The sequence below is a fragment of the Symphodus melops genome (genome assembly GCF_947650265.1).
Source record: "Symphodus melops genome assembly, chromosome: 5".
NCBI lineage: Eukaryota > Metazoa > Chordata > Actinopteri > Labriformes > Labridae > Symphodus > Symphodus melops.
The window spans coordinates 20,853,145-20,865,495 of NC_136695.1; the positions used below are offsets into that span (position 1 = coordinate 20,853,145).

The 12,351-nt window shown below is 42.1% G+C and overlaps 2 protein-coding genes across 2 annotated transcripts; one reads left to right on the forward strand and one right to left on the reverse strand.

The window, feature by feature from the left end:
* The first annotated feature begins 80 nt into the window (after window positions 1-80).
* gba1 (glucosylceramidase beta 1) lies at window positions 81-5,180 on the forward strand. Its single transcript, XM_079344568.1, has 12 exons — window positions 81-342; window positions 427-504; window positions 653-844; window positions 953-1,099; window positions 2,010-2,143; window positions 2,238-2,410; window positions 2,489-2,578; window positions 2,656-2,803; window positions 3,160-3,384; window positions 3,833-3,996; window positions 4,448-4,564; window positions 4,641-5,180. Exons 2-12 carry the CDS (start codon window positions 432-434, stop codon window positions 4,744-4,746), a joined length of 1,569 nt encoding a protein of 522 aa, XP_079200694.1. The 5' UTR covers window positions 81-342; window positions 427-431; the 3' UTR covers window positions 4,747-5,180.
* A 63-nt stretch (window positions 5,181-5,243) lies between these two features.
* On the reverse strand, window positions 5,244-12,290 carry rnf115a (ring finger protein 115a). The gene is made up of 9 exons (XM_079344573.1): window positions 12,119-12,290; window positions 9,730-9,788; window positions 9,381-9,435; window positions 8,876-9,159; window positions 8,642-8,710; window positions 8,472-8,544; window positions 8,284-8,377; window positions 6,948-7,063; window positions 5,244-6,373 (listed from the first exon to the last, which is right to left on the reverse strand). Exons 1-9 carry the CDS (start codon window positions 12,194-12,196, stop codon window positions 6,254-6,256), a joined length of 948 nt encoding a protein of 315 aa, XP_079200699.1. The 5' UTR covers window positions 12,197-12,290; the 3' UTR covers window positions 5,244-6,253.
* Between the last annotated feature and the right edge of the window lie 61 nt (window positions 12,291-12,351).

Genomic DNA, 12,351 nt, shown 5'->3' on the forward strand with positions numbered 1-12,351 from the left:
AAACCCTTCTTTCCTTACTTAAGTGGGGTACAAGCCCCATGTTTACAGTCTACGGATACAGCGCCACCTGGCTGTGGGTCAGAATATTGCATGCGTGTTCACGTGACAATTTGAAGAAGTCACATGACTGTCCAAAAGTCTCATTCGCTCGTCAAAACATCAGCGGGCTTAAACGGCGGAGTTGATCAACTCAAGGTGACGACGAGATGTGATTTTTGTTATTACTTTGCAGTACATGACAGAGTTTGTATCCGGAACCTGTGAGGTGAGATGATCCCCTGTACAGTCCTCAAAGTGACATGACAATAAAATGTGTGTGAGTCAGCGAATTGACAGAAGCAGGTGGGTTAATGTTGCTTCCTGACAATTCTACTCTAAACTTTTTTTAAAAATCCAATTTAAACTCTCGATCTTCTGTCTCTCCAGATAAAATGGCGTCTTCATTACTGTTATTTTTACATTTGGCCTTTGTTGTCCTCATTGCAGAAGTGACCATCTCAACAGGTGAGGCACATCATTCATGGAAACAGCTGAATTGATATGGAGATGTTCATGTTTTATGTCCTCTGTTGTTATTTGCATGTATATTAATCATCATAAATCATCACACAGGAAAGTACAATTCACGTCTCTCTTGCTTTTCTTCTTCCAGGAAGTAATACATGTGTTGCAAGAAAGTTTGGCTATGACTCTGTTGTGTGTGAGTGCAATTCCACATACTGTGACAGTGTTGGGTCAGCCACTTTGCCTCCTCTGGGTCAGTACTCGTCCTACCTGAGCAGCATGGCAGGCAGCAGACTGGAGGCAGCGCAGGGTCAGGTCCAGGTGAACAGCACAGGGACAGGTGAGTGATGGTGGAGGCTTTATTGTGAATGCCTGTGGTAATCGAGCAGGTGAGGAGGAGCATCTCTTTTTATTTATTTATTTATTTATTTTTGTGTGTTGCTTTCAGGTCTCAGGTTGACAATCGTTCCCTACCAGAAGTACCAGAGGATCAGGGGATTTGGTGGAGCTATGACAGACGCAGCAGCCATCAACATCCTGTCTCTGTCTGCGGGTGCACAGGATCAACTGCTCAGACAGTACTTCTCACCTGAAGGTATAACATAGTGTCTCAGATAATTGTAATAGTTCATCTTTAAATCATGTATATGATAAGGGTTAAAGTAAACTGATCCAATAAATAAGTACATTGACTGGAGTTAATGATTTTAATATTAGTAATTAAGAAAAACAATATCTTTAGAAACTCATGTGCTTTTTGGTCTCTCATGATTATGACGCTCCATACTCACAGAGCAGGCCCTGGTCGGATCAGAATTGGCTTTCACAGAGTACATTTACACATACGAGATATTTGTCTCTGTGTTTTGGTGCAAAAACTGTAAAGAAAAAGAAAACTAGCAAGAACTTAAATAATGTATAATGAGTAATTACAAAGATATATAGATATAGATATATATATATATATATATATATATATATATATATATATATATATATATATATATATATATATATAGAAAATAGAGTATAAACAACAGAAAATGTGCAGAAGGTGCAGTATTAAAAGTCCATTGAGTGTTAGTGTAACGTATGAAAGCAGATTCAGCCTTCACATTACTCTGATGTTCTCTGACTGTGGGGCTGAGGAGAGGTCTGTGTGACGTGAAAGGGGGGAGACATTATTCATGAGCCTGAAAGCTGAGGGGAAGGCACTGTTTTTGTGGCATGAAATTTTGGTCCTGATAGGCTGCAGCTTCTTCTTAGAGGGTCTCAAACAGTTCATGTCTGGGGTGGGAGGGGGGCCTCAGGGTCCTGGAGGTGAACAGGTCATGGAGAGATGGTGGATTGCACCCTCAGCAGAGCGGATGATACGCTGCTTTAGAGGAGGAGAGGATGGACTCGATGATGTCATTATAGAAGTGCACCATCATGGTCTTTGGACAGTCTTAATGATATTGACTAGTCAGCCAGACTTAGCTGTTTTTGGCACTCTGTCTTTGCAGGTATTGGCTACAACGTGGTGCGTGTTCCCATGGCAAGCTGTGACTTCTCCACCCGTCTGTACACGTATGCCGATACACCTGGAGACTACAACCTTGATAATTTCACTCTGTCTACTGAGGACGTAAAGATGAAGGTCTATCATTTTTTCCCCCTCTCTCACATATAAATGCACGTCATTTCATCCTCATCACTTCTCCTCCTCCTCACCATCTTCCCTCCTCCCTCAGATCCCTCTCCTGCAGCGAGCTCAGGCCTTATCACCTCGCCCCTTGTCTCTGCTTGCGAGTGCCTGGAGTGCCCCCGCCTGGTTGAAAACTAACGGTGCACTCATAGGAAAAGGATCCCTAAAGGGCCAGCCTGGGGGCAAAGAGTACAAAACCTGGGCTCAGTATTATATCAGGTGACACATGGGGTGGTCACATGTTGGAAGTACTCAATAAGAAGATGGTGGTAACCTTTTTTTTTTTTTTCCTCCTAGGTTCCTTGATGAATATGCTAAATATAACATGACCTTCTGGGCTCTGACCACAGGGAACGAGCCCACTGCAGGAGAGATGACCCACTACAGGTACATTGTTTTACACACAATAAGAGTGTCATGGCCGCTTAATTTCACAGCAGACTGAGAAATATCTTTTACGGCAGTTTCCAGGCTCTAGGCTTCACTCCTGAGGAGCAGAGGGACTGGGTGGCTCTGGACCTGGGCCCTGCTCTGCACGCTTCGTCACATGCTCACACACACGTCCTCATCCTGGATGACAACCGCCTGCTGCTGCCGCACTGGGCCAAAGTGGTGAGTCCAAGGACGGAGAGAGAGAGAGAGGGGAAAGTCATTTTGCACTTTGAATTAACTCACGGCTACACTGATGTCAAAACTAGAAATGAGGCTTTAAATAAGTGTGAAAATCAGATTAATAGATAAAACACACACAGATATACGGTATCATGTCAGACTGTAGTGTCTGAGCTAGATTAAAAGCTTTCATCATGAAAATAAAACACCTCAGTTTGTTCGGTCTCCTGACAGCCTTAAGTAGGACACTAAATGTTTATCTTTGCTAACATTTCTACCCACAGAGAGCACAAGAGGTTATTTGAGACCAGTAAGTATGAAAAAAATGACTTTTTTTTTCTCTCTTGTTCCTCCAGGTGTTAAATGATATTCATGCAGGAAAGTACATTCATGGTGTTGCAGTTCACTGGTACATGAACAGTCTGGTCCCAGCTGAGATAAGCCTGGGAGTCACACATCACCTGTACCCAGAGTATTACCTGTTCGGCACAGAGGCATGCTCGGGCTGGAACCCTCTCGACAGAGGGGTGAAGCTGGGTAGCTGGGACCGAGCTGAACAGTACGCACACGACATTATAGAGGTGAGATCATCTTTGCTTATGCATGAGGGTTGTACCTGTTCAATCACATCCACCGTAGCAGATGTGAGATATGGCAGGCTGGGAGCTGTTCCTGTAAGGTGAAACACCTCCCTCCATGCTGCAGTGCAGGTTTGGAAGTCGCACTCTGCTGCACAAACTGCCTGCAGGCCATCAAAGCAAGCTGGAACTGGTGTTTAGTTTCTTCTGTCTTCACCCTCTCTCAAAGGAAACTAGACTCCCTCCTTTCTATCCATTTTGCATTGGCGAATTCAGAGGCTAGACACATTGAGAATCAGGAGGGATTTGTTGAAGTGGATGTGTTGTCTTTGTGACATTTAAATAAAACAGCTATCAGTCCAAAGAATTCATGAAGAGAAAACACCTCCAACAACAGAGCTGCAGACTTGACGCTAACCTGTGGGTGTTTTTTTTTGTTTCTCCATGGCAGGACTTAAATCATTACGTGGTGGGTTGGACTGACTGGAACTTGGCGTTGGACCAGACTGGTGGGCCAAACTGGGTGAAAAACTTTGTAGACAGCCCTGTTATAGTCGATGCAAAGCGGGACGTCTTCTACAAGCAGCCCAGCTTCTATAGCATGGCCCACTTCAGGTAAAACAACAAAACAACAAAAAAAGAAAACCGGGTCTACTTTGACCTCTTTGACCCTCATAATGGCAGCAGGCTTGCAGTGTGTGAATCTATGAGGGCTTGAGATGGTATAAAGTGAGGAATGGGACACTCTTCTATCAGACATTGCCTTGAAACTAGATGGGGCATTCAATAATAAGATCTCCATGACACATTTATAAACAGTATTACTTAGGGGATACTAGATTTTCTTGAAAATTAGCGGGGTCTGAAAAATCAAGTCCTTCACCTCATCAAACCAACAATGAACTCTGACCCGACAGGGAGTCTGAAAAGTCCACATCAGAGCCCTCAGTATCTTGAGGACTGTGGGACGTAACTAAGAACTCTCACACGGGGAACTCGCCTTAAAGTCAGCTCGTCTTTGAGTGTTGATATTGGCAGATCATTTTCCAAATCACTTCTTCCACAGTAAGTTCCTGTGGGAGGGGTCTCAGAGAGTGGGCGTGTCCACGAGTGAAGAAACCCACCTGGAATATTCTGCCTTCATCAGACTAGATGGCTCAGTAGTGCTCATCGTGCTCAACAGGTACAAAGAGTTAAATTTGTTGGTGTGGGCCGGAGAATAAAGTTTGATAAACTGAACCGGTTTGTGTGTTTTATAGGTCATCATCAGTGATCAGGTTTGAAGTTTGGGATCCAGCTGTTGGCTACATATCCTCCGTCGCTCCTGCTCATTCAGTGCTCACGCTCACCTGGAACACACACTGATCACTGTCCATGTCACAAGAAGTGTGCATTACTAGCTGGAAGCTTCCCACCATCAAAGAACTGATTACATTGAGGACTCGGTTGGCATCAATCCATTCGTGCATATTCTCATATTTGGCACAAGATTTCCTTTGTCTGGCTTTTCTGCATAGCTTTAATTTTATTTGTAACTTAAATGAACCTCAACAGAACAGGAGTAACATCATTCATGTGACTGAAAAAATAATTGCACTGATTTTTAAGGAAACATACTTGAATGTAGCAGTTCACCTGAATGGGGAACTGGTGCCTTGATTTGCGGTTTAGAAGTAATTTAAGTGTCCCACACACTTCTTTAAAAAAAAAATTAAAAAAAATCCTAAGTAATATACAGATAATGTAAAGGTCTTCTGTTGCTATTTAATCTGTGAATTTTAAATAAAGCATCACATTAAGTGTTCTGTCTCATTTAAATAATCTAATGGTAATGTCCCGGACAGTCTGAACAACACTTAAACTTTAAGATTTTTTTTGTCAATTTATTAATACATCATAGACATTTTTTTCATATATATAATATACAGTTCAATAACCAGGTATTTCACATTTGTGTCTCCATTCTCATTGTTTTTTTTTCCTTTGCAAACCATAAATTGGACTAAAATTATTTACATCAAAAAGAAGTGATAAAAATGTGAAACAAAGGACAATCATAAACAGAGGAGTAAAATGATGGGCTGCCATCTGTTTGTTATATATACACCAGTGAGAGTAGCTTTCAGGTTTTTGTTAATCCACCAAGATCCATATTTCTTTTATTGTATTTTATTCCCTTACTGGTATGCCAGTATTTTTTCATGGTGCTACAGAGTGTAAGCAATCCCTTGCTTCCAATTGGATGTCACAGCTTCAGTGTGAGCATTAAACAGCAATATCTGTGAAAAAAAAAATCTCATTAAAACTAAGCTGTGATAACCCCTTCATAAATGTTACATTTATTACAGGGCTCTACGGATTCTTGTTGTCACACCATGTAAATAGCCAAGAGTTGAAGTGGCCCTGACTGTACATCTTTTGGCCTTACAGGGCTCAGTTGCAGGTTTGAGCTATTTGAGTAAAGAGGGTACGGTGTATGATGTCAAGTCTGGCATTTCCTCACAATAGTGTATCGCAGCAGTGCATTCCAGAAAAGATGGTAAAAAGGAGTTTTCTTGAGAAGTGGAAGTAGAGAAGACATGGCCTGATCATGATCAATCGAGGCTGGTTTGAAACAAGGCAAAAAAAAACAAAAAACAGAAGAGAGGTCCAGCAGACCTCAGGTGGCTGTTAAGACGTCTGTACGGGTTTCTGTATACACAGTTGAGGAAAAAAGGCATCAAAATAAAAAATTAAAATACAAAAAAACAAATATCAGAGATGATTATGACTGCAACGGAGATGAAAAGAGGAAAAGTGAGAAGCGGTAGTCTTCTCTGTGTGTTGTTGGAGGTGGGCGAGGAGGAGCGAGGGATGGTGGTCGGTGGGTGTCTCAGAAGGACCATCTCTCCTGTGTGCGGGGATCCATGGAGAGGGAGGGGGACTCTGAGAGGGGCTGGTTGCTGCTGTCTTCACCGTTCAAACTCTTCCTACACACTGGACATGTGTCATGCTGTGTGGCCACGGAGCAGAATAAAGATAGCATCAGCTTTGGGCAGTTTCTAAGTTAGTGGATATTTTTTATTTTAGCCACATTTTACATCATTCTCTGCTGGTCTTTCACATTGAATACCCACACTTCTCGGTCTAATAAGCAACATTTCCCACCGTTTATTTCTTATTTAGCTGTGAGCCAAACTGTTTTAATGGGCGACACAGTACCTCATTTGAATAAACACAAAACAGGATTTAGTTGTCCAAATACAACTACTAAAATTAGACAGTCTAATGCTCCTACTCATGTTATAGAGATGTTTTCTAAAAACTACAGAGTCAAACAGTTGGAGGAAATGATTTTGTTTTTTAGAGAAATGTTTTGTGCTGTGAGGCGATTTATGACTTTACTGACGGATTTCAGGCCTTTCCTGGGATGTGTTGTCATCAAAAGAAAATCTAGAAAATCAAGGAGTCTTATGTAGAACTACATAGGGGATGACACAGTCAAAATCTCTTAAGTCTTCATACCCTCACAAACACTACAGACATCACATCCGGTGCTTCATGTCATTGCCATTGTTGTGACTCACCATTTCCAGCCATGGTACTATACAATCTGAATGAAAGAAGTGGTTACAGGGAAGCTGTCTGACTGGCTCTCCCACTGCAAAATCTTCTTTGCACACTGGACATTCCATACAGCAGTCTACAGGAGAAAGAGAAGAAATGGGACGATTAACTCGAATATACCAATGAATGAGTCAGCAGCCCTGCAATATCTGAGCTTCACTACTAACCACACACTTCAAGCTGAATGGATAAATGAGACAGCAGAGTTTATTGAAGGAACAGATAAGGGGAGACGAAAGACCCATAAGACGTCGTCTCAAGAATACGTGTGGAGCAAAGTGACTCTGAAGGTGAGCAGGCAGCTTGACCTGAACACGTCATGTGTCAGAGACGTTTCTTGACGGGCAGCTACAGCATGTAAACGAGTGCGCTTTTCAGATTGTCCAATCAAATGTGCAACTTAAATAAGTGTTTCATTAGCAGATTTATTTGATTGTACTGGACAGAATTTAGAGCGAGCTTCTTTAACAGGTAAGACTGTTTGAAACTTTACAACCTGATAGGAATAACTACCACACTACATAAAGGCTGGATATTACTAAGCACATAGTGATACACCTGAAGGGTTTACCTTTCAATGATAAAAGCAGAGAGGAGGAAAACCCATGTGAATAAAAAATGATTTCCATTGTCTTTTATTTATTATTCACAACACAAACACTTCCATCAATCGTTTCAGGAAAGGGCCCTCAAGGGTGGAAGTAAAGAGAAGTGATGATAAAATAGGAGGGGATGAAATGCTTGTGGTTGAATATATGAAGGAGTAAAACTGTGAAAGAGATAATGCAGTCATGAAATCATCACCCTTTGTTACGTTCAACGCTCAGTTATTGTCTTTGACACGCCATGTTTGTGACTTTGACATTTACAGTTTACAACATTCATGTTAATTGACAAATTGTCTGAGATTATGAATATTTACCATTTCCAATCAGTCCATTCACTTCCTAATTTATCACTCCGCAGTAACAAGAATGGCATTTTGTAGTTAACAACAGTCTGTTGAATGATTATTTTTTCTATATTTTTATTCACATGCATTCTTATCACTCCATTTTTCATTCACCTGGGTTTTTTCCCTCACCTCTGCTTTTATCATTAAAACATGTCTTACTTTCACCCTTCATAAAACAGAAAAACTACGCAACAGATCGTAGAACAGCTGATTCCATCATAAGACGTGAACTTGAAAAATAGTCGTAATACATATATTGAATAGGAGGACTTGACTCAAAGCCATGACGATGTCTGTTCACAACCTAAACGTGGTGAGGCGAGTGAAACAAAGACACTGACCTGCTTGTTCCTGAGAGATATTGACAGTCGGAAGAGAAGAAATCTTCTCTTTCTCTGCTGGAGGAGGCCCTGTGTTCTCCAACTGACCTAGTAACTACACAAACACAGACACATGACGCCACATTCAGAAACTGCTCAGAACCTGAACGTGCGCAGGGACGACACGTTAACGTTCAGTTGGTTTTTACCTGTGTTATCACGGCATCTAAGCCTCCCTGTCCCCATGCGTAGTCTCCTGGGTTAGAGTGCAGCATCCCCGTCCTGAGAGAGACACAGACACCACAGGTAGATAAGAAACAGCAGCAACACTTAGACAGAAGCACTACCACTGTGACACTACTGTGATGTCATCGCTCACCATGACAGGGGAGGGGAGCCAGGGACTCCAGAGTTGGCAAAGAGACCAGCAAGAAACTGTTGTACAATCCTGAGACAGACAGGAAATACACAACAGTTAATGTCATCGCCAAAAATAAGAACACTTAAGACCGTAAAAGCAGAAATAGCGCTGCTATTATAAAAAGTGGGAGTATGCAAAGCAGGAAGGAGAGCCAGGAGAATGATAAGGAAGATGTAGTCGGCTCCTACTCACCCTTCAACGGCGGGCGAGCGGTCTGGTCTACTGCTGCCTCTGGACCGGTATCTCCTCGGGTTGTGCAGGCGAGGGGGGCGCCCTGGTCCCCAGTGATCTGCAGCTCCTAGTAGACCCCCCATTGGCCCACCCAGTCCTGCTGGGACCGACCCCCCGATTGGTCCCCCTCCCAAACCCCCCAGGTCACTGAGGCTCCCCAAGCGGCCTCCAGGGAGCCGAGGTTCTGAGTCGGGTGTGTCGGCGTCTGTTGTGAATGGCCGCTCCAGTAACAACAGGTGCCATAGCTACAGGGAGGATGGGACAGGGCAAAGGAGGGAGCAGGTCGGGGTTTAAAAAAAAAAAAAGAGAGAGAGAGAGAGAGAGAGAGAGAGAGAGAGAGAGAGAGAGAGAGAGAGAGCGCCAACATAGAGGTTAGAGAAGTAGAAGGCAGGTAGAGAAGAAGACATAAAATCATTGTTCCAATCTCCCCGATTTTGACCATCAAATCCATCAGATCCGCTCTTACCTCTGCAAACTGTGTGGCTGTGTCATCTATCCCGTTAGCACCTCCCTCCAGGAGACTGAGGACAACAGCACACGAGGAAACAAAGACACACTGATCACATACGTTTCACTACCCTGAAGAAACTGCACAGACAAAAATCTTTTAGGACGTAACACTAAATTCTCTGTCTTCCGTCACATGCTCCAACATAAATCAGAACAATTCAAGATATATTTTTTAAAAAGAGTCAGAAAACTTCTTACAGTCAAAGCAGTTGCCTTTGTTTGAAACTAAACACTAATAGGTCTTAACAGCTCATGCTGTCTGGAGACGCGCGATATATATACCTAGAAAAATGTAAGCCTCTTACCTGGAGTCCTCCGTTACTTCTTCAATGAACCCTGATTCACACCTTGGACAGATGTACTCCTGGAAAGAGTCACCGCAAAAATCACACACAGACACACACACACACACACACGTCACACGGGTTAGGAGATATGTTCACTATTATTTCCTAGAACTCAAGGTGATGCATTCAAATGTCCTCCTTTGTTTGACCAACAGTGTTACAAACTGAAATTCCAAAAGACGTTTTTGGATTTATAATGTTTCATTAATAAACAATATTTATACACTTGGTTGCACGTGATCTGAGTTAAAAGTAAAACAAGCACTTTAAGCTGATCGTATTATTTTGAAACGACTTTAAGAACCTTGAGATCCCCTCTCTTCAATATGGACTACTCTGTGTTTTTATCTGACATTTATACACAAAACCCCAAAAAACTCAACAGAACATGCAGATCTAGCATGACAACATAGTGAAGCGGGGCGAACCCTTTTACAGCACACCGAACCTTCGACTGATATCTGGAATACATCATCTATGTGCTTGTCCAGCCCCTGAGTTCAATCATAGAAATATATCAAAGACAAAATAATGCTGACAAGACCTTTTCAGTTTCTCTTAGCAAAGTTAATATCATTATCATGTCCTAATAATAACGTCATATTTATGGTAGTTTGTGGTGATGTTTGATGATGTATGAATGCAGCCCAGGAGGTAAAGCTGGTCTGCCAACCACGCCTAACATGCGCAGCGTTTCAAAAAGCAGCCGGCAGAATGAGGAAGAAACGACTGCCAGTTCACATAGCCGGATCAAATGTTGGCTCCTCAGTGAGAGCTCCATGCTCTCAATGGAACAGGGTCATTCAGGAACCACAGAGGCTTGCATGAAATTAATAGGGATTTTTTTTGGGGGGGGAAAGGAGGTCACTGAAATTGGGGGTCTGCAACCAGGAGTCGTTGAGAAAACCTGCATTTAAAAAAAAAAAAAAATCTGCTTATGCAGGTTGTTGTGTAATTTTCTTGTAGACCGTTTTTTTTTAAGTTTGATAAAAATGGACACATGACTGAGAGGGGGCCTTGAGGACATACTGTAGTAGTGTGGGCTGATAAAACCAGCGGGGTTGCAGACAGTTGGCTGAGTGAAGACATGCCACAGGACTGAGCGTGTCTCAGACAGGCAGGCCAGTTTCAAGATCGTGACAACGCAGGATGGAATTACCCTGAACCATATTATAAAAAAGACGCTGACAACAAATAATTTGGTAGACTGACTGACTGTTGGACACGTACCCAATATACAGTATAAATACTTAATCCAGTTTATCTTTAGAATCAGTAGTTTTCTTTTTCTTGTTTTTAATTTTTAAGGTTTATCATGAATCAATCTAATTTTATTGTCAATTAATGTAACAACAACGTTCCATTTAATGGACAACCTGCTTGTTGAATGATAAATTTAACAACAAATATATATTTAAAAAAATATTTTAATAAACTGAATTTAATGTGTGGATAAAACAAAAGAACATCCGCAGTGAACTCAAATAATTTGGCATAAATGTATTCATTTTAAAAACTGCCATAAAGACACATAAAGAGTCACAATTGGGATGCTGGGCCTAAACAATACTTAATATTTGAGCATAATAATAATAACAATAAAGACAACCTTTTCCAAAGTCTCTCATGAGTTGAATGAAGACATCTTTAAAGGACACTGACATTTAACCTCAATACATTCATGAACAACTATTGGGCTGTTGTATTCAACTGGATTAGATTTGGCTTGGTATATATCTAATGAAGTCCTAGATGTGTGTACATGAGGAAAACATAACCTTGTGTGGGATGTCTGCTTACTCAATGCTGAGCTCGAGCAAGTTATTGGTCAAGATCTTGTCGGACTTTAAAACTGAAACCAAAAACAAAGTGTTTATGTGCCACAGAATTCCCCTAAATGTATCCTGGCAAAGAGGGGAAGTTTTTCTGTTTTGTTTTTTGAAGCAAAAACTGAAACTATATTAATGTAAGACAACATATGTTAATATAGTCTGTGAAATGATTAAATCCCAAGTTAAACAGCAGAGATCTTCTCTCGGCTGTTCACTGTTCATTTGAACATAAACACAAATCCCCCAAGCTGTCAAGCACACTGGCTTAAAACGTGAGAATCATTTTAGACCTGTCCATGTGGTGTTTTTTTTCTATATCTGAAGACATTTAGGAGTGTCACGAGTTTATTAAGTGACTTAAAAACAACAACAAACGCCGCTAACTACTAGCAGGTTAGCTGCTGTTTAGCCTGTAGCAGACGAGCGACACAAACGTTAGAGAAACGCCGGCATGTCAACCGCACATCGTTCACACGGTGGAGCCACAAATAATCACACAAACACGTCAGCCTTACCGGGAGTTTGGGGTTCACTTCGCCCTTACAACAGTGACAGAAAAACCGATGCGGTGGAACAGCCGCAGCCTCCGCCATCTTCCCCCAGAGCAGCACAAACACTGACGTCGGTCCTCCACAAAGTGAAGACAGCTGTCCGCCTCCAGCCCGGCATGCACCGCGGCGGCTACGACCGAGCGACGCCGGAGACCGGAAGTGCTCGTGTGTTGACAACGAACGACATGCTGCATGTG